This window comes from Fragaria vesca, linkage group LG1 (assembly GCF_000184155.1).
Source record: "Fragaria vesca subsp. vesca linkage group LG1, FraVesHawaii_1.0, whole genome shotgun sequence".
Taxonomy (NCBI): Eukaryota; Viridiplantae; Streptophyta; class Magnoliopsida; order Rosales; family Rosaceae; genus Fragaria; species Fragaria vesca.
Window position 1 is genome coordinate 22,457,916 of NC_020491.1, and position 21,286 is coordinate 22,479,201.

The following is a 21,286-nucleotide window of genomic DNA, read 5'->3' on the forward strand; positions in this document are numbered from 1 at the left end:
AACCCTTAAAGTGCGGACGTCTCTACCGGTTCTCCACCGGACGGCTCCGACGACAGCGCGCCTTCACCCTAGCGGACTCCAATAGTGTCCCCGATCACTTTCTCTCCCCGGCGAGTCCGTCGAATTCCAGTTTTCCGGTGAGATCACCCTAAACTTCAAACAAAATCAATCTCGCCAGAAAACTGGAATTTGACGGACTCGCCGGGAAGGGAAAGTTATCGGGGACGCTGCTGGAGGCCGCTAGGATGGAGGCTCGCCGTCGTCGGAGCCGTCCGATGGAGAACGGGCTGATCCGGACTATATAAATAAATATATACACACGGAGCCGTTCAGAAGCGGACGTCCGCATTGGGCATACAGTGTAGACGTCCCTCCGTTCTCCATCGTCCGGCACCGGCGACGGCACGCCTCCACCTGAGCGGACACCAGAGGCGTCCCCGATCACTTTCCCTTGCCGGCGAGTGATCCGGGGACGCCTCTGGTGTCCGCTCGGGTGGAGGAGCGCCGTCGTCGGAGTCGTCAGGTGGAGAACGGAGGGACGTCATATATATATATATATACAGATTTTCTCAGGTGCGGATATCCGCATTTATTCTTACGGTGCGGATTTTATACTTTACACTCACTTTTTCAATCGAATTTTCATATCTCCACCGTCTAGTATTTAGATACTAATGTATAAATCATCTCTGCAAAATTTCAGCCAATTTGGTTATCATTAAGGCACTCAAACTGTGTTTTTCTGTGGATGAACATAATTCTGTCGAATTTGAACCGTTCATGTTTATAACAGTAAAACATAGTTTTGAGTGTTTTAATGATAACCAAATTGGCTGAAATTTTACAGAGATGATCTATACATTAGTATCTAAATACTAGACGGTGGAGATGTGAAAATTTGATTGAAAAGTGAGTGTAAAGTGGAAATCCGCACCGTAAGAATAAATGCGGACGTCCGCAGCTGAGAAGCGATATATATATATACACACACACAGTGCCCTTCCCGATTACTAAATCACATTTCTACCATTCAGTTTATAGGTGTATATGAGTATATCACTTCTGCAAATTTCAGAAAATTTGGTGATTGTTAAGTCATCCAAATATTTGATTTATTTTTAATGATCTTGAACGGTGTAAGTTTAACATAAGTGTTAAATTTTTTGTTTTAATCTCATCCATTTTTTGTTTTAATCTCAGCCATCCAAGCCCATTAAAAAACAGATCTAATGGTGTGGGCATATCCCTAAAAGTGACAAAAAATAGGGATCCCTCATTGAAAGGGCCCTGTCTATTATATATATATATAGACACACACACACACACATCTTTCCAGGGAGCCTATACTCGATTTAGAGAACGAGCACCTGAGCTACCAATCGAGTCGAGGTGGTGGAGGTAGGAGAAATCGGACTCACAGAAGAAGCTTGTGGCGTGGAGGTAGACGGAGATGGTGAAAGCCATCGGATCAATTTGACATAAACGCCCTTAAAGGTTAACTATAACGGAAATTGTACTGCTAACATAATTTATGCAGAGATTTACGTATATGCCCTTAGATTTTAAATCTTATGGATGATATAGAGCCACGTGTCTCAGGCCCATTATGGCGTACGGTACTGGGGCGCAATCCAACGCTTCCCTTCTTTGAATGGAACATCATGCGTGTCACATCCCGACCCTAAAATATTTACCTTATTTACTAGCTTGATTATAATAAGAATTTTACCGTCTCTGTCATTGAGGTTATAGTTTAATTGGTCCCTAGAGGGGTTTTGGGGACTGTTATTTTCGGAGGATTATTCGTAGGAGAAAAATATGACGATGGTAAAAATGGTAAATTTTAGCTAGTAAAAAGTAATTTTTATTAGAGTATTTATTTTTAAGGTGTTTTAATGGTGGAGTTGGATTTAATTGTGGTGTTGGGCCGGGTTGGTGTGAGGCCCAAACCCTATTTTCTTCTCTTCTTCTCCTCTTTTTCTCCTTCTCTCTTTTCTTTCCCCGGTTCTTCTTCTCCCGAGCTCTCTCTCACTTCGCCGGAAGACCAGCGCCCGCCGCCGTCGTCCGGCCAAGCAGGGACGCCGCACCACTCCAGCACGGTCCGTCGTCCTCCCCGCTGCCTTCCTGGGCTGGTGAGCGGCGCTGCAACCCCACCGAAAGGAGGAAGTCCTCCTTGGAAGCCGATTGTCCTCTCGCCGGAGCTCCCTCCTCCGGCCGCCATAGCCGGCAAGTCTTGGCTCGTTGTGAAGCTCTCCTCCCGTGCAGCAATCCCTCCAAAGAGCTCGCCCTCTCATGGTCTAGGTAAGGAGAACCGGTGAGTGGAAGCTCTAGGGTTTTCTAGTGTCTTTTCATTCGATTGGCCTAGTTAGGCTTGAAATTGGGTGTTGTGCTAGTTAGAAAAGTTGTAGAGCATGATGAGGAGATTATTCTGTCAAAATTTTATAGGCATTGGAGGTCGCCGGAATCGGCCTCCGGAGGCCGCTGCCGGCGCCGTCGCTGTTTGGGAGTTTTGTATAGTTTTAAGTGTGGAATATGAAGGGGAGTTTATTGATGTGAGTTATGGAATTTTTGGATGAGTTTTGGATAGGTTTGGGAATTTCCGAAGTTTAGTTTTTTTGGCGGTTAAATAATGTAGATTCCGGTCGTAGGATCTAAGTCGTTGTTCTGGGGAGGTTGTAATTACGACTGCCAAGTATGGTATTAAAGTTTGGGTCGTTTCGATTTAAGAATATCGAAGTTAGGCAATGATTAGCGTGTTTATGGCTCTCGGTTAATTTTGCCTATTGTGTAAATATTGGATTTTTAGTTGGGAAATTAATTATATGTTTGGATCAGGACGTGAGGAGGCTCGAGTGGAAGAGGTCTCGGTTCGACGTCGGGCTTAGGCCTAAAGTTGTGAGTGGACTTTTGTTTTAAAATATATGCATGCGGTGATTCTATATTAAATGATTGATTTTATTGAATATCAATGTGGAATTGTTTATTTTCGCGAAGTCATTTTCAGAAGTCAATGTTCTCATTTTTAATGGCTATCGTGTTATTTGGAAAGAATAATATGTATATGAAGGAATGCTAGCTAGCCATATGTGTCTGTCCACCTTAATGGCGTAGCATATAGCCGCATTATGGTGTGACGTGAGCGTTAGACGCGAGCGTAGTAGCCCTATATGAGTATTTAATTCATATAGGGGGTATGGGCACATATTTATACACCCGTCTGTCCACCTTAATGGCGTAGTGTATCACCGCATTAAGGTGTGACGTGAGCGTTGGACGCAAGCGTAGTAGCCTTGTATAACTTCTATTTTTCTTATATTTTTCATAAGAATTCATACAAGGAGTATGGACGAGTATAGATACATACATATATATTTGTATTTTAGCCTGAGAGGCTGTATTTTATTGAGCTTTGGAGACTGGCCGAAGCTAATCATGAAATTTCCAGTTTTTGTGTTGAGCGTTTTTGGGCTGTCGCATGCAGCATATTTTTTATGGAAATGTAAATTGGGAAAGCATAAATATTTTCATTAAATTTATGTTTTTGTCCACTCACTCTAACGGTTTCAAATGTCTTTCCCCTGGGCCCTTCGTTTTAAAATGCCCAGTTGCAGGATTGCATAGTTGATGTCGGGCGTATATGGAGATGAGGCATAGTCATCATATAGCTTCTGTTTGTTAATTTATTATGTTTCCTTTCTTTCTATTAGTGTTGCTCTGAACCTATAAATGGTTGGATATGAGATTTGTGTAGATATTTAAATAATTGGGAGATGTTGTGATTTGGGGGAGCATGAAGGCTCCTGGAGTTTAAGGTTGGATTTGGTTTATCAGAAGTGTATGCAGGTTTTCTTAGGAAGGGTTGTCCATTTTCAAAGAAGGTTATGTCGAATTTTCGGTAAATTTTCCTTGGAGGTGGTCCCCGCAGGATTTACTTCGGGTTTCAGGGTGAAATTCGGGGTGGGTCTTGACAATGCGTATTTGAAACATGATACTCTTGTTGACAGAACAAAATAACACGTATCAAACTGTTTAACAAGCAGAACAAAAAGGAATTGCATTGAGAAGACCATACATGACGAAAGCATCCTACAAACTTGTGAAATCATATGGCATTGGAGACTTGTGGTCCTTCTCTTGTGCATGAAGATTAGCGGTTATTGAATCAATGTCATCATACTGATGATAAGATAGCTCAACCTGGTTGAATAGAAGATCAAAAAACAGCATACTAAAGGTTAGCTGAAAGGTTGCCACAGCCAACGACCGAGACCGATTGTTAATTCTTCCTGACAAAATGAGGCAAAACTTGTCACCACCCACATGAACAACTTTTCCCCCAAACCTTCTCGGATTCGGAGAAGGAAGATGATTAAAATGATGTTGGAGCCGCTGTTGGAACATGACGTTGCCATGTCGATCAAAGATATAACCAGCCAACCCTTCTCCTAGATCTACAAAGCAAATAGAGTGGTAGGGAGATACGGGTGGGAAAGGTGCCCCCGGGTCACCGTCAGACACTCAGACTTGTAGTCGCCGAAATCTTCTTCATAGTCTGAATCAGGGTCAAAACGAGGCACGTGTCTGAAATCACGGCACCATTTTGAATGGAGAATGCTTTCCCATCCGTTTTGGGTCGATCCATGTTGAAACAGTAGAGTCCCGTAAAATTGAACACAAAAATATTTCAGCCAAACACAAAATGATAATGATAAGTAATGGCAACCGATCTGTGTAAGGATGTTCATCATAAAAAGGAGGAGCAGGCAGAGCCTCCCACCTTTGTTGAATAACATCGAAGCACTCGAACGTCGGATTTGGAAGCACGTCTTCATAGTAATAAGCATGAGTACCGAGTACGTAAACCTTTTGGTCAATGGTAGCCAAGACTCTGGGATTGGTCTTGGCTGCATTCGGTTTGGGAAAACGAGTATCAACAGTGATGTTTCCGGTGGAGGGATCCAAAATAAAAATTTGAGAATTGAGGAAATCGGATTGGTCTAAGTCGGATTGCTCAGAGTCCGAGGCGAGACAACATTCACACTTATACGGACGGATTCCTCTCTCCACTAACCATGTACTTTTTACCACAAATCTCAAAGAACGGACACATTCCTAGGGGGAGACCCTTGGTTCGGTAATCTGCAACTATTTCCAACTTAGGTTCCTCCTTCCGCTCCAGTTGGTCAAGATTCACCTGGGTCAGATGGTCCTTGAATTGAATGTACAAATACTCTTCCTTCTCCTCCACCCAGGGGAAGAGCGCTGGTGTGTCAATAAAATCCAAAATGCTACTACTCTCCATCGTCACCTCCATTTAATCAAACACGTACTATTTAATAATAACAAGAGAAGGATTATATTGACGCTTATTCAATCTAATCTGTTGTTCATGTCTCAATACAAAAATTGAGAAGCTATTTTGTGTAAACTAAAAGCGGCTTAGGGTTTGGAAAAAGAGGATAAGAGGAGTGATAGGATACTAATTTGTATTCCTCTTTCATGTTAGTAGGTATGGTGTATGGGGCTTAGCCCAACTTTGTATTAGGATAGTACCAACTACCAAGTCTCATTCGGCCCAAGTAGGTAGTTACGAAATAGTTACTCTCTAGATCTATAAAGTCTGTAAACTTCTCTAAATCAGTTAGGAACGAATGATATGATATGAATGTGTTTAGTTTATCCCTAGATTTCTCTTAATTTCCTAGTTTTCCTTAGTTTTTATGGATTTTGCTCCTAACAAGGAGAGTTTGGGTTGTGGCTGCAGTTCCGGGTTTGGGTTAATATCTGAAATTTCTATTGTGGGATTTGTGGCACCGTGATTTTTAAAACACAATCAAGGCCGTTAGATGAGTATATAAGAAGACCTTGAGCGTCGTATTTACTAACTACAAGCCCGCTCAAAAAAGGACGGATCAATCATGAACTTTGGATTTTAATGAAACTGATGTGAGAGCTTAAAGAAACTTAATCTAAATTCGTGAATCACACCCGAGTTCAGACTTACAAACGTACAATAGTGTTCTCTTGATCAATAACTGATCAGGTGAACATGACTGTGCAAACGTAACTTTAACAGTGTGTGATTTTATTTAATTTTTTTTTATTTTTAAAAAAAGAACGACTCACAAATGCTCTTAATTGCATTCTAGTCCATGGTCGTATTACAAATTTGTGTTCATGAGTTTCAAATTTGTCCCTGTACTTGAGAATGTATGCAAATTTAGTCCCCCTCTTCTTGTTCTACACTAATGGTTCCAGATGGTTTCCTCCTCGAAAAGTAAAAGTCGACGACTGCGTTGATAGGAAATGCTGTATCCCCCTGGCGCCTAAACACTGGTTGGTATTTACCCTTTGAAACTTGTTCATCCTGTGTTAATCAAATTTCTCATCTTTCCCTCCATCTCATCCAAACCCATTACAGAAGCCATGGCTGATTTCACCCTTCTTGATTCTGAGACCGAGATCGAAGCCTCTCGAGGTAAATCAATCTCTTATTTTTCTCTGGTTTGTTGTCTCGCTTGTTGATTGAGATTATGGCCTTGTTAATTGGTTAAGTTCATATAGAATGTAGCAGAAAATGTGAGGAGTTGTGGGTTTTGTGGTCTTTTAGGTGCTACTTGTTGATGGGTTTTGGTTTGGTTTGAAATTGGGATTTTTATAGTGCGAGGTTTGTAATATGATGGAGATATTTGGTGGGGTTATTAGGTACCAGTAGAACAAGAGGGAATATGTCAGAGGGATCTTCAATTGAAGGTCCCCAGAGGACGAGGTTGCTGCAACACCTTAAAGACCTACACGAGGTAATATGTTCCTAGTTGTGTCTCTTACTCTCATGTGGACTTTAAGAGCTTAACTCATGCTTGAGCATTGTTGTTTGGTGGTGTTGTTCACTTTGATTCTCTGAAATGTTGTCTCAGGAAAACAAGACACTCATGAAGCTTGTTGCAGACAAAGAGTATCCTTTTGAAATGTACATACATTTTTCTTTTTTGGGTGAATTGGATCTCATTATTATTTCCAATCTGGTCTGGTAATTCTTTCCTCTATTGTTTTGCTTAATTATGTTCGGAAGTAAGCGTATTGAATCGTACATGATAGATTTCGAAGAGCTAAATAGCTTGAAAATCATTGTCAATAAACTAGAGAAACAAAATTTCAAACTCACCCAAGCAAACACCCAGATGTTGCTAGAGCTTCGGAGTTTGAGAAACCATGCGCATAAAGTACAACATTCAAATTTGAGACCCATCCAAGAAACAATCCAGGTGCAGGAAGTACAACAGCCAAATTTGCAACCTGCCCAAGAAGTAATCCAGGTGAACGAAATACAACAGCCAAATTTGCAACCTGCCCAAGCAAGAATCCATGTTCAGGAATTTGAACCACCAAATATGCAAGCTGGCCAAGCAACAATCCAGATGCAGGAAGAAGAACCTGTTTTAGAAAATAGCCAGATTTTTCTGGTACGTTTCTCATAGAATAGTTGTTCAGTGTTCAAGGTTCTGTACAGGATGCTTGTTTATCACATACGATTGAAAGATTCTACTTAATTTTGTAGGAACTCAGATCAAATGTAGATATGTTAAGTTCTACTGATGAAGCAGTCCGTGAATGTATACATATGATCGAACAACTTCAAGGTTTGCCAAATAACTTGACAAATAATGAGGAACTCTGGATTGTTAGAGATCCTCACTATAACAACACTTCTGACATTATTTTCGTCCAGCTTCAGGACCTCCTACAGATGAAGCAATCCAACAAGTCAAGGCAAAGCTTCAAGGTCTGTCAATCACTTGACGATAATTCTGACATGTCATTTGAACTTTTGGTATATCTCTACAAACTCTACTGTATAACAATTTAAGCATATTTCCCTGCAGCTTTAGGTCCTATTACTATTGATGCCGTCCGGCAGATTAGAGCAGGGTTTCGTAAGCTTCAGAAATTGCAGTGTCCAAGGTGTGAATCTAATAACACTAAATTCAGTGTTTTGAAAGCCAAACGGATAGCTGGCCCCAGATATCACTGCAAAAATTGTAAAATGGAATGGACATTAGGGGGCAAAATAAAGAAACCTATTGTACTTGGAGGCGTGAATAGAAAAGATCTTCTTCAGCAGCGCGTTCAACGTGTTCAGCGTAGAAGGATGAAGAATTGAAAATGATCTATATTTTTAACACTGTAAAGTTTTGAGCTCTATATAGTTCTTGTTCCCATTAGCTGATGATAATTCTTCAGCCTGGCTTCAATCAGGTTGCAGTAGTCAGTTCGATAGTACTCGAGTACTGTAGGTATCTGAAACTTTTCTATTTGGAACTTCAATAATATGAGTTCTTCACTGTCTACAATTCTACACATAGAAGCCCTGACTAATTTTTGCATGCTAGTGATCATCAAGAGCTCCTTGAAAACCCTAAGAATCTCGCAAAGGATTATCCATTCTCTTTCCAAGAAATAGTTTACGGTAAACGTGGCTTCATATCAGGTTGATAGTTATAACTTGAACATTTTGCCATCTGACATCGAAAGTCACACTTTTTCTTTCCTGGTTAGAAAATACAAAATCTTTTATCAAGATTACAGTTACCATTTCAAAGACATTGTTAGCCACTGAAAACTGAAATCATGATGCCAAACTTACATTCTTTGAATCAATGTTCTAGTATACAAGCCATTTCCGATACGAAATCAGCTCATTATTATCATATTGTTTGTGGAAAGTAGTGTCCCCTATCAGGACATGTATCAACTAAGACTATGTTTACAGTTGCACACAGCCAGCATTTAGTTGCTTCATGAATATCACGAGTAGAAATCAACAGACGCCAGTCAAATTGAAGCAAAATCCCCAAAAGCACCCATGCTTGAGACTTCGCTCATAACATTTTTAGATGAAGGCAAACCAGCAACCACGTCTTCTTCGATTCCACACTCGTTTGTTCCTCTTTTGATCATGAAGTAACCATCCTGCACGACATGACATTCACAATAGACGACACAGTTATGAGTTATCCTGGATATTTGAACAAAGAATAAATAGCTATTTCAAAGTGAAACTATTAAATGGAAACATACATCTCCCCAGCTTCTATTCCACTGATTTGCAAGAAGCTGAAACACAAGAAAGAGTACATGGTCAAAACATAGACTGAGAAACTTTAAGCTTGCAGAAAATAATAGCACATAAACATACCCAATAGTCATCCCCAGCGCTGGATGTGCCCCACCCAATTAGCTTAACAGCATGACCTCCCAGAACATCACCTTTAATATGCTTGTAAACTCCAGATTTATAGTATGCAAAATCCTGTAAAACGATTGGATTATTTTAAGTATCAGATCAACCCAGCACATTCTGACAAGAATAATGCTAATTAGTACTTGTGTTGCCGTCTTGTAAATCAATCCACATGAACTTGTCTTGCTAATATGCATATGCGAAACAGCTCATGGATTCAAGTACGACAGTTGACAAGACCCACCAAAGTACTTGTCTTGCTAATATGCATATGCGAAACAGCTCATGGATTCAAGTACAAAAATATGAAAGAACTTACCTCATAAACGGTGAAGGCAACTTCAACTGGTCCGTTCTTATAGACTTCTGCCATAATACTGTGTGGATCAGAATTGATCCTATATGCGCTGACACTGTAACGCTTTGACTGCTTCCACATCTGGTTCCCATCTACACACTTCCTAACGCACTTTGGTGTAGGATATGCAGGCTCACAACCAGGGTGGGAACAGCCAGTTTGATCAAAGTATGGGTCACACTGCCAGATTTAATAATTATGAGGACCTCATGCTGGAATAGAGAAGTAAATAGAGAACCTTGAATTTTATATGAGCAATTTCAGTGGTACTGAAATCGAGAGGAACACAGGACCCATTATGTCTAGAAAAATAACCGACAAATGGTAGTTAAAATTAATTCCTGCTTGTATGAACTAAAAGGTTCCTATCACAAGAAAGACTTGCAGAAAGACTGCTTTTCGGGAAAATTAGAAACGGTCCTTCATCGTAAAAGCCTTGCGTCTAAGGTCCGCAATAGATATCATACCAGGTAGACTTCGCTTTTTCTGGGAGGGTTAGGATCAGTACTGCTTATAATCAAAATATATCTAACATGACTTTTGATATTAATATATAACAGGTAGATGCTAAATCAAAAGGTGAAGGTATCCATGTCTTCTTCTTCTTCGTTCTTTTTTTTTTTCCTTTTTTTTCTTACTTTTTTATTGAGTTCTTCTCCATTTAAATATAAAAATAAAGCCATCCTAATAAGATCATATATTTCAGACTAATCAAAGAAAATTAACATCAGACTCTAGTAATCTGATAACAGCTTGCTACCTTTTCAGTGACAACACCGTGGTGGACAAAGTAACGCCATGCATAAATTGGAATTCCACCATCACAACCATTTCCACACATAAAACCACAGCATGCTAAGAGATCATTAACCGACAGAGATGTGTTCTGCAATAAAAAAGAGGTTGAAGTTGAACAAAATCTACAAGTAAATGAAGTAATATGCACATAAACAATGAATAATGAACAAGAGAAGCAGTGAAGAGGTTATCAATGAATATTTCGATTACCTTCCCAAATTGGATGCAGAAACGATCTGATAGTGCTTCAACAGCAGCAAAAGCCCAGCAAGAGCCACAGTGACCCTAAATATTCAAAAAGAAAATTTGCCTTTAACTTTTGGAATACATTTGTGTGACGAGATGTAATGGACATGTATACAAAAATTGTTACCTGATCTTCATTGGAGAAATTGATCCAGCATTTGACATACAAATGGCAATGACAAAGAATCAGAACCTTACGTTTTTAATTTAATTGACCTCGATTAAAAACATATAAATGAAAGAATTTACCAACCTAGAATTCTTCCAATGGTGTTACACTGAGACCAAGCCTCTCTTGCATCAAAACTATTTGGCAACTTCAAAGTTTTTGGATGACTTACAACGGGTACACCTAGCAACTCCTTTTTAGGTATTTGTTTGACTCCCAGAATGTGCATAAAATCACCAACCTGTGCAATGAAAAGGAAATTGTGAGAGCTAGGAGTCAAATGTAGAAACCAATATATCAGTTTGTGAGATGAAAAGTCTTGTATATTATCAAACAGAAGATGCCACCAGTTAAAGACTTACAGTGTAGTTGGAGAAGCGAGGACTCATAGCAGCTTGCCATCCCGCCTCAGGGTTTTCATTTATCTCCTTAATGATTGACTCCTACAGGGCAATGGTGACATTAGCCAAAATTTTAAAAATATCACAGCGGGAATTTGTTGAAAATTACAATTGCACTGAACGAGAAGCTGCCAACATCTCACCAAGCAAGATGGAAAAAACATACCTGAAGAAGAGGAGACTGGAGCTTACTCTGGGAAAGTGGTTTTGCTGCAACAAACTGTCGAAAGAAGAACCAATTAGATTGTTAATAGTAACTATCATGATGAGTAACATAGTAAAAGCAAGTCAACGAAATCATGCATCCAACCAACTCGCATTTAACCTTCAACACAAAATCCTATCACAAATAAAGCGGTACAAAAGAAGAAGAAAAAAAACATAATTTCCTCTTATGACTAATGATTTCAACTCCAATAAACACAACAACATATGATTTCATAACTCATCCGGATACAGCTTACACAGATTCAAATTCCAGATACAATCAGTAGGTAGAGTTTGCAAAAAAGCAAATAAGCCTCGGATTTAATTGCTGATTTCTTTCAATCGATCCAATCAGTTATATCAATTTTGCTGTTTACTGCGTGGAATAAATAACAGTTTCTTCGGATACAATTGATTTCAAAAATCAAAAGGTGAGCTAGAAATAAATACAACGAAGATCGAAGGATTGGATTCGAACCTGCGAAACGGCACCTACAAGTAAGAAGAGAGCCAGAAACGAGAGCTTCGCCGTCATCGTCGTCTGCGGGGAAGAAGCAAGCTTAAAGCTTTGAGGTCTCTCCCTATTTATTTATGACTTTACGAATACTCGTTAATTTAATAATTTATTAAAATTAGAGAATATTGGTAATCGGAAAAACAAGATAACGATAGTGACACTGACACACAGAACAAGTCCACAATTATTGGCGGGATTCATTTTTTCTCCTCTTTTTCTGTTGTGTGCACGCAACAAACGACACCGTATCGCGGAGTGTGACGTATCTGTTTCTTTCTGGCCTTTGCCGCAACCGCGGAACCAATCACTGTACCTGTTGCGGACTTGCGGTTGGTCACTTTTTTTACCTGTTGGTAAATGCTATTCTTTGGGCTAAAAGTAAAAACCAAACGGTTAATATTGTTTTCACTTTTCAACTAGTCTCGTGTGTAGGGGCTGTGTTCCTAGTAGCTCGCATCTCCATTTTTACGTGCATGTAAACATCAACTGTTGAAAAAATAGGATAAAATTATCCAGTAATTTCAAAAGCGGAAAATCCAACGTTGGACCTCCTAGAGTATTCAGCTCAAATTCCCCTGCAGCATCCTTCAATGTGCAAGTAAACAAGTTTTCTTGTTAAAATCTTGGCTAGTTTCAACAGGTGCTGCCTCTAATAAGGTTGATGTACAGCTTCCAATCACCAGTGACAGGAATGGTGAAGGCTTCGTTAGGACTTGGCACCCCCAGGAGCATTCATGTGCTGCGTATCCAAGTCTATTGCATGGTCTTCTTTTGTGTATATCAAAAACATAGTGATCGATTTTTCTACCAAGATAACACAAGTAAATGGGAAACACAACATTTCAAGGAAGATCACTACCTGAAGATAATACCATGCCATGATTGATAAATATAACCCAACACCGTAAGGCAACCACAACATGCATAGTACTATTTAAATGGCTGCTTATAAGCGCATTGTTTACTGTAAAACTCTGTCAGGCTATCATCAACCAGAACACAAAAGTTTTCATAAACTGCCCTAAAGTTCCGTTGTTACTAGTTATTGCCTCCGTCCTAAAATGCAGTCTAGTTATACCTCAACCCTCAAAGTTGGCAGATGCTTCGGGCTGAACCTTGGAGTATTTATCCATGAGCTGGGTTAATTTGTCATCGAACTCTTTCTCCAGACCGACTTCCTCCTCCCAGTGCCTCCGCTTCATTGCAGCCTTGTTCTCGCCATAAACTTTCATCAGCATGTCCCTCTCTGCCACAAAACCCTCCATCTCCTTATCTTGGGCCTCAATGAAGTTTGCAATTTCCACCGACCTACAACCATAAGGAGTATGAATCAAACAAAGCACCAGGTGACTTTTCAATTTAAAACCACCATACCAGTCCTCTGTATGCAAAGGTTATCCACCATATTCCTCGACAAAACCAATTTACCTGTCATTTGAAGGCTGGCCATGTGACTGCTTCACCTTCTCACGCTGCTCCTGCTGCAGCCTCTCAAAACCTTCTTCCTTAGCATCCCTTGATTCACGAATGATTTTGATTTGGTCTTGGAAATATTGTTCTTGCTCTTTTATCTGCTCAGAGAAGTAAACACTCAAGTATAAGACAAAAAAAATGTAGAAAACAACTAGAGCATCTTCCACAACAAAAGAGATAAGAATAAAACATTTAAAACTTTTAAAATCAATACTTGAAAATAAAATTGATATGCATAGCACACTAGCAGTCTATTGACAAAGAGACTGCTGATTTGTATGCCTATGTCTAGCAACTAGTTTGGTGAAACCATTTCAAACAAAACAAAAGAATGGTTAAACAATTTCAAATCCCTACCAAAGCATACAAGTCATAAACCACAGCATCACAAGTCATAAACCCCCTAGATAGTCTTTTGCCAACTGTTACTTAAACTACGTCAGAGTTTTGAATCCAATCCTTAAGGTGTAATCATATGTCACCATAGAGAGTATTACCGCTTCCAGAGTTTCTTCTTGTTGGGCTTGGGTCCTCTGTATCACAATTCGATTATCCTTAGTTGTTTTGCGGAGCCTCTCACTAACAAATTCAAGAGACTCTTCAAGAGCTTTTGCATGCCTCTGTTCTTTAACAACCCTGTTCTTCAACCAGATAAGCTGTTGATTGTCCTCGCTCATTTGCCTAAGATCATTCACAACTTTCTCCTGATATGACCTCATCTCAAACTTCAGCTTGGATTTACCTAAATAGTAACAAAAGATATAACAGCCAATAAATTGAAGAAGAAAAAAAGTCAAGATGTCGAACATCCACATACAGGATGTCCAACATAGAGAGAGAGAGAGAGAGAGAGAGAGAGACCTTGGGAATGCTGGTTAAACAGATCCATGTCTTCTTTCCTTGCCATGTACCCATACAGCTGGCGCTGCCCTCCTGGATGAAATAACACACGACTACTACGATCCCAAGCATCCCTGTCTGTCCTTTGCTCTATAAAATGCCTATGCAGACGCTCCGCCTCAAAATAACCTCTTGCAGATGCCTCAAATATTAGGAGGCTCATACCACGGTGCCCTTGTGGTCCATAAGAATGTCTAGCCCTCGCAGCAGCATACGAGCTAAAGTAGTCAAGCAGCTCTTGATTACCCATGCCAAGCCACTGAAATTCAAAGCAGGGGAGGGGATAATGAAAACCAAAACGACAACAAATATATGAACATTCAGAGACCATTACAGTGTATTTGTAACAATCTGACCATATAAAATGAACTGATCCAACTTTAAAGCGAGAGAAACTCAATCTACCTTATCGTTTTCATCCTGTTCAAGCCTGGTATTCATGATAATAACCATTGGTGGCCACACAATTTCATGGTCTTTTTCCTCAACAGTTAGACCTTTCCATTTTCCAAATGATTCACCAGCAGGCACAACTGTCGTTCCCCTCCTCCTCAACTCCTCATCCAAAAGTTCAGCAAGCTCTCTGTGGAGCCTCGCCCTTATTGAACCTTTGGTCTTGGCATGGGTCATGAGGGGCTGGAGGCCTCGGTACCAGTCAATGGCACCAGGACCATTTTGGCAAGCAGGACAGTGCCATTGCCTCACAGGATCATTGATCTCTGCAACAGTCAAGCTATCCAATACCTCGAAAAATTTCTTGAGCAACCGGTTCTTCTTTCTAGTTCCATGGCTCTTCACACTTGCATCTGAGTCAAATTCATCAGATAGATCATCATCAGAATCACCATCAGATATATCATCCTTATCATCATCCACAGCAGCCGCATAGTTGTCCTTGTTATCTTCTGGACCCTTGGGTTGAGTAAAACCAGCCCTAGACTGCCAGTTCCATCCATGGTCCAGTGGGGGAGGAATTGCATGCTGTGGGGCCATAGACCTATTATCATAACTCCTAGCAGTAGATTGTTGCCAGCCATTTCCTCTCCCAGCCGGTTTTCTAGAATCAACAGCTTGTGATGCCCAGGAGTTCCCAGCAGCCCGTCCTGATCCACCAATGCTCCGCATACTTGGCTTCTGAGCATCTTGCTGTCCCCAAGATTTAGAAGTAAAACTTGGAGAACCCCATGGCTTTGCAGCAGCGCTTCCAGCCCTGTTTTTCGATTTCCTGCCAATTACCTCCTCCCAATTTCCATCATCTTCTGTTGAACCCAGGTTAATTTCTCCTATATCCTGACTCAACTGCTCAACCTTAGGGCTATTGACTTCAGAGGCATGCTTTCCTTTGGGATTTCCACCACCTCGATTTGAACTCATCCTACACAGAAATTATTTTCTCAATAATCATTTCATATTGAAGTTCATGATAACAACATTTAAACTATATATGTAAATTATATTACAGGATCAGGGTAAAGCAAGTAAATCAGAAAAAAAATAAATACAAAAAGGCTGTCTATGCCCTTTCATTAGCTATCCACAATTGTATATGATGCTATACATTTCACCAGATCAACTGAAACACTATGAATGGAGTTGGAAAATCATCAGCAGATAAGCATACGTCACTTAACCTACTATGCCAGCTTTGAACTACAAGTTCCAATAAAGTCTGAAAAATAATAATAATAATAATAATAATAATAATAATAATAATAATTGTTCCAAAGGAATTTGAAATCACATGAACAATTAAAGTCCAAGAAAATACAAAATATCGTTGTAGCTACGATTAACTGAGAGCCCACATCCATTTTCTAATGCAGCAAAATAATGGCAAACATGGTATAACAAATGAATCAGAGAGAGTTCCTTAATTCACTTTAAATCATGATAATACTTGAGATATAGTATAAGCTAATCTAATGATAAAATAATTTCAACAATCCAACCATAAAATATTTTAAATTCATTAAGACCGCTTGTCCGCTTCAAAACGCAACTTATAAAAACACTGGAATAATGTTCAAGGAAATTTGGCAATGAATGAAAGTTTTGATGTCCCAAAAAATACAGAATGTAGTTTTGCATCTATTCTGACAGTCCCAACACTCCAAATTTCCTTGATTTCTTTCTTAATATAAAAAGAATATATTATATATAGATATATAAGGCCGCAAACTGCCAATTAATCCTGCTAAACTTGTTGAGATTTCACCCCACATCTGCACTGAGTTTCGAAAATACTGTTCTAGCTTTAGCTACTAAGCCAAATTCAAACCATAAGACCCGTGAACAAAATGAATTATTCAAGTCATCTATCTCACATCAAATGAGTCAGAGTACTCCTCTATTCAATATCCAACATGAAATTTATGTCACATAAACTGAGACAACAACGTGATATATATATAAAGTAAATTTCTTATTTCACCGCATTGTTTCAACCTTATCATAATATCGAAAAACTAACAGTCCAACGATCAAGACAAAGAAAACAAAAAAGTAAACCCTAAAAAATAACCTAAATCTTTTATACACGGGCATCTAGAGACCAGATTCTCAAACATAAACCCTAAACCATACGAGATAAAAAAAATAAAAAATAAAAAAAATCATTACTTTAAGAACCAAACAAAAGAAAATAGTAAACCCTAAGAAATTTCCCAAAGCTTTTATACACAATTTGAAAGATCCAAAATTCTGGAGTGATAAAGTTGTCAAAATCAAGAAAGGAGAGAAAGAGAGAGAGGGGAATTTAAACAAGAAGAAGAAAAATCCACATTTCACTCCAATCTAACGAAGCGAGATGAAATTGAAAATCACAACAAGATTCATAAACAAAGCTCGCAATTACAAACACATATCTCGCTATAGATACAGAAAAGTAATCTTTTGAGAGAGTAATGCACAAGAAAGAGAAGAACGCGACGAACGTGATGATACCTGAGAGAGAGAATATGATCGTCGTGAGAAAGATGACCAGCGAGAGCCGAACGCGATGATCTGCCGGAGACTGAGAATCACGCGCCTCCGCGTGAGAGAGAGAGTGACCGAGACTGAGAGGAAAGAGTGAAAGAAACCGAGAAGAAAAGTGTGAAAATGAAGTCTTCACGAGACCCAACCCTTTTATTGTGGGGAGGTCAAGCCGGATTCCAAATAGTTATTAAACCTGATTTTATTGTAATTTACCGATTTCATTTCTGAATATTTCTTTCTCTGTCTTTTTACACGCGGCATTCGGATCATAGTACATGTCAATTTCGTAGTTGTCTAAATTACTGTTATCGGTCCGTATGACGTCTAAGTGTTAATCCACCTCTAACAATGTTTTGCCTCCACCAACCTTTATTAGCCATTCATTTTCGATTAAAAATAATGTTACGTTACAAACCTTTAAATCATCAACTTACGTTATGCGACTCTTTTGAGTTTTTTAATTTTTTTGCCTCCCCTAGTTTTATGTTGCCAACAACTCCTTCACTGCTCACTTTCAAATAGAACACAAGGTTACGTTACTGCCTCTCATCAACCTATGTTGTGCGTTTGTTGAATTTTTTTTTATATGAAAAGAAAAGAAAATTACAAAGAGAAACCTCTCGAACAACCCGAGTTTACATTATCAAAAAACAAAGCTCTAGTAGCTAAGCTAGGAATTCTATTACTCCATATGTGACCATCCGGAAGTTTGTGTCCTTCATGAGCCATGGCGTCCGCCACAAAGTTGGCTTCTCTATACACATGCATGGTTGAAAGAAATAGAAGAGAAGGATCTTGCAATGTTCTTGATACCTTGAATGATCTTGAGCAGTCTCCAAGGGGTGCTAATTCTCCCATTAACATCTATTACCAGTTTTGAGTCACCTTCCACTTGGATATTCTGGTAACATTGTTCCTTTATTTTGACTAAGCTATCTCTTAGTGCCACAGCTTCAGCAGTTGGTATAGTACGTTGTCTTTCCCAATCTTTTAACTCCAGAAAGAATAACATTGCTTTCATGGTTCCTGAAGACATATCCTCGTGCAGCTGAATTCCCTTGAACTAAGCCATCAAAATTAATCTTGATGTGTGAATTGAGAGGAGGAGACCACCATGGTGGTAGGAGTGGCTTGGTTGATTCCCTCCTCAACAACATCATAGTGAGCAAGACTTCCTTTTTGGTAACTAGCAGCAATTGCCACAACTTTTGAGGTTGTGACTATTATATTTTTACAAACAGTGTCAGCCAACAAAAAATAAGAACTTTTTCAAAAAGATTTTTATCATAAGGTTGATTGATAAACATTTCTCTAAAGACCTTTAAGTAATTCATGGCAGTCAATTGGGCTAGAGACTCCTGCAAACCTCCAAACCTCAGTGGTAAATTGGCAGTAACCAAACAAATGATCAGCAGTTTCATTATCATTGTCACAAAGTGGGCAACTATTACATCAATAAGACCAAATCTTGAGAGTCTATCTCTAGTTTTTAATCTTCCTCTAATCAAGAGCCAGCCAAAAATTTTAGCTTTAGGTGGAATGTTAAGTTTCCAAATCTTATTAATAAGATCAAATTGATGATGCTTTTCTAAATTATCATATTGCAACCATGTTGCAGAATTAATAGAGAACTTACCATTTGCTAAGGGGCCCCAAATATACTCATCATGTTGGTCCGTTGTAGGTAAAAGAATACATGTAATTTGCTTGACAATATCTTGATCTAATACCTGCAAAGCTTAGGTACATTCCAGGCTTTATTTGAAATATAATCAGCAACCGAGTTATCAATGTTAATGATATTTCTTCTATCATCAGGAATAAGAAGAATTAAAGCTATCTCACAAACCCAGTTAAAGGTCTAGAACTTAATGTTTTTTCCATCTCCTACAATCCATCTTATGCCTTTAAGGATTAGCTCCCTTGCATCAAGGATGTCTTTCCAGGCTAAGGAGCCAGACTGTTTTTTCTTAGCATTGAAAAAAGAGGCATGTTTAAGATACTTTTTCCTCATAAGGATGCCTTTCCAGGTTAAGGAGCCAGACTGCTTTTTCTTAGCATTGAAGAAAAGAGGCATGTTTAAGATACTTTTTCCTCATAATCTAAGACCACCATTTGTTCTCATCATTCATAATTTTCCAAGCTAATTTAGCAACTGCAGCATTATTGAAGAAAACTGAAGGCCTAACACCCGGTCCCCCCACATTTTTTGGAGTACAAACTTGACTCCAACTAATTGGGGAGCATTTGGTATCATAACCCCACAAAAAGTCCCTTGTCTGTTTAACAATGGTTTAATGATTTTTGTAATTTTTGAAGAGCATTTAAAACAAGACGTCCGTTGAATTTTTTTTATTTGCCTCCCTAATTTGTTGCCAACCATCCTTTCACTACTCACTTTCGACTAGAAATAATGTCAAGTTACTACTTCTGAATCATCAACTTGATATTGTTGATTTTTATTTTTTTCGCCTCTACCATTCTTTGTTGCCAAACACCCTTTTCCTGCTCACTCTCGACCAAGATAAGGTTTACGTTACAGACAACATCAACTTAATTTACAAAATTTTGTTGATTTTTTTTCTCTTACCTCCACTACTCTTTTAGGCTAGCCACCCTTTCGTCACTTATTTTCGACATGAAATAAGGTTACGTTTTTTTTTTTATAGTGAAATAAGGTTACGTTACAAAACTCTGAATCATCAACTGGCGTTAAGCGACTATGTTTTTCTTTGCCCCCGACAGTCTCCATTGACATCTACTCTTTTGATTAGATATAAGCACCAAAGGAGCTTGGTCCTAATGCCAGCTTCATATGTCACAAAAGAATTCGACATTTACAATGTTGTAGATTTCACCATCTGTGTTCGTCTCTAAGAACAGCCAGCTTGATATTATGTACAGCAATGCAGGTGTAGCTTGTAACTCTGCCCCAAGCATTGTGGACCTTGAGGAATAAGCACGCTTCCGTGTAATGATCCATCACAAAACTGGCTCAATTCTCTGCATAGCCAGCATCACATTCACAGCACTAACGGGAAGGCTAGCACATCATTCTCTGCCCAAGTTTGCTGTTATAGGCAGTGTCAAGTCTCTGGCTGCAGAGTTAGGCCAGCATGGGATCTAGGCCAACCACTTAAACTAAAGCTCCAATATCCGTAGCACTTCAACCCCAGCCGCCATTCCAACCCCATTTGTAATTGAAGAAATGAGTCGGAATTATCAAAGGAGCTGATGTAGAGAAGCTAATTGAATTTTTACATCAATGCTGCACTTTACCTAGCTTCAGATGATGCTAATATGTTAGTGGCCATAATATGGTTGTAAATGGAGATTTTACATCTTTCAAGACTTTAAATTTCCCTTCACCAAATCAGGTGCATCAAGCATTCCATGTCAATTCTTGTAAATGCAAATATCTAAGTTCCCAATTCAAACCACTATTCACAGAGAATACAGAAACAAGCTAAACCCTCAAGCAACACTTAATTATCAAAGCTTACTAGTACATACAAAATGCTACATAAGATAAATTTAGTGAACAAAAAGCAAAAACCTTCAATGGGTTTTTGACAACTGAATTGGCCAATGAGAAAGAGTGGATTCCAATTCCAATAGCCATCTCCAACAAAATATCAAGCTGGCTGTATCCATGCCAAACTACATATCCCTTGGTACATAGCTAGTTATTTCAAATCATTACTTCAAGGATGCCAAGCAAGTCACGCCATAGCTTCTATAATTTACAGGCAAGCAAATACTCGAGCAAGCCTATAAGAGAACAACCTTTTCTATCTGTGCCGAGCAAGCCGGCATAGTTGTACGAAGATTTTGAATGCCAGGTAAGCCTACCCGGCATCAAGCAAAACAAATTTAAAAAAGTTTATTTCATAGATTTAAGCTACTCTCCAGCACCCCAAACTGACCCTAAAACAACATATTTGTCTATGCGGTTATTGAGACTTCCAAATTTACTCAGTATACCTCTCATTCTCTCTAC

General features: G+C 39.1%; 3 protein-coding genes across 3 annotated transcripts; 1 reads left to right on the top strand and 2 right to left on the bottom strand.

Moving 5' to 3' along the window:
* Positions 1-6,327: 6,327 nt before the first annotated feature.
* Positions 6,328-8,349, top strand: LOC101292636. The gene is made up of 8 exons (XM_004288600.1): positions 6,328-6,336; positions 6,422-6,478; positions 6,706-6,800; positions 6,918-6,955; positions 7,073-7,463; positions 7,559-7,640; positions 7,730-7,783; positions 7,884-8,349. Exons 2-8 carry the CDS (start codon positions 6,427-6,429, stop codon positions 8,159-8,161), a joined length of 990 nt encoding a protein of 329 aa, XP_004288648.1. The 5' UTR covers positions 6,328-6,336; positions 6,422-6,426; the 3' UTR covers positions 8,162-8,349.
* Positions 8,350-8,446: 97 nt separating this feature from the next.
* LOC101292935 (cathepsin B-like) lies at positions 8,447-12,032 on the bottom strand. Its single transcript, XM_004288601.1, has 11 exons — positions 11,899-12,032; positions 11,380-11,433; positions 11,175-11,255; positions 10,897-11,053; positions 10,771-10,775; positions 10,608-10,682; positions 10,360-10,485; positions 9,561-9,779; positions 9,197-9,310; positions 9,079-9,114; positions 8,447-8,970 (listed from the first exon to the last, which is right to left on the bottom strand). Exons 1-11 carry the CDS (start codon positions 11,953-11,955, stop codon positions 8,833-8,835), a joined length of 1,062 nt encoding a protein of 353 aa, XP_004288649.1. The 5' UTR covers positions 11,956-12,032; the 3' UTR covers positions 8,447-8,832.
* A 766-nt stretch (positions 12,033-12,798) lies between these two features.
* LOC101293235 (protein SUPPRESSOR OF GENE SILENCING 3-like) lies at positions 12,799-17,411 on the bottom strand. The gene is made up of 6 exons (XM_004288602.1): positions 17,254-17,411; positions 14,716-15,685; positions 14,272-14,569; positions 13,908-14,152; positions 13,366-13,508; positions 12,799-13,245 (listed from the first exon to the last, which is right to left on the bottom strand). The coding sequence occupies exons 2-6, from the start codon at positions 15,682-15,684 to the stop codon at positions 13,017-13,019; spliced, it is 1,884 nt and encodes a 627-aa protein (XP_004288650.1). The 5' UTR covers position 15,685; positions 17,254-17,411; the 3' UTR covers positions 12,799-13,016.
* Positions 17,412-21,286: the final 3,875 nt, after the last annotated feature.

Excerpts from the sequence above, each read along its gene's own strand:
- LOC101292935 (XM_004288601.1), bottom strand. The coding sequence starts at position 11,955 with ATGACGGCGAAGCTCTCGTTTCTGGCTCTCTTCTTACTTGTAGGTGCC. Across the intron at positions 9,311-9,560 it reads TTGCCTTCACCGTTTATGAG|GATTTTGCATACTATAAATC; the intron begins GTAAGTTCTTTC and ends ATCGTTTTACAG. Across the intron at positions 8,971-9,078 it reads GGAATAGAAGCTGGGGAGAT|GATGGTTACTTCATGATCAA; the intron begins GTATGTTTCCAT and ends CATGTCGTGCAG.
- LOC101292636 (XM_004288600.1), top strand. The coding sequence starts at position 6,427 with ATGGCTGATTTCACCCTTCTTGATTCTGAGACCGAGATCGAAGCCTCT. Across the intron at positions 6,956-7,072 it reads AAGCTTGTTGCAGACAAAGA|TAAGCGTATTGAATCGTACA; the intron begins GTATCCTTTTGA and ends TATGTTCGGAAG. Across the intron at positions 7,641-7,729 it reads TATGATCGAACAACTTCAAG|CTTCAGGACCTCCTACAGAT; the intron begins GTTTGCCAAATA and ends ATTTTCGTCCAG.
- LOC101293235 (XM_004288602.1), bottom strand. The coding sequence starts at position 15,684 with ATGAGTTCAAATCGAGGTGGTGGAAATCCCAAAGGAAAGCATGCCTCT. Across the intron at positions 14,570-14,715 it reads AACAGGATGAAAACGATAAG|TGGCTTGGCATGGGTAATCA; the intron begins GTAGATTGAGTT and ends TTTGAATTTCAG. Across the intron at positions 14,153-14,271 it reads GTTTAACCAGCATTCCCAAG|GTAAATCCAAGCTGAAGTTT; the intron begins GTCTCTCTCTCT and ends GTTACTATTTAG.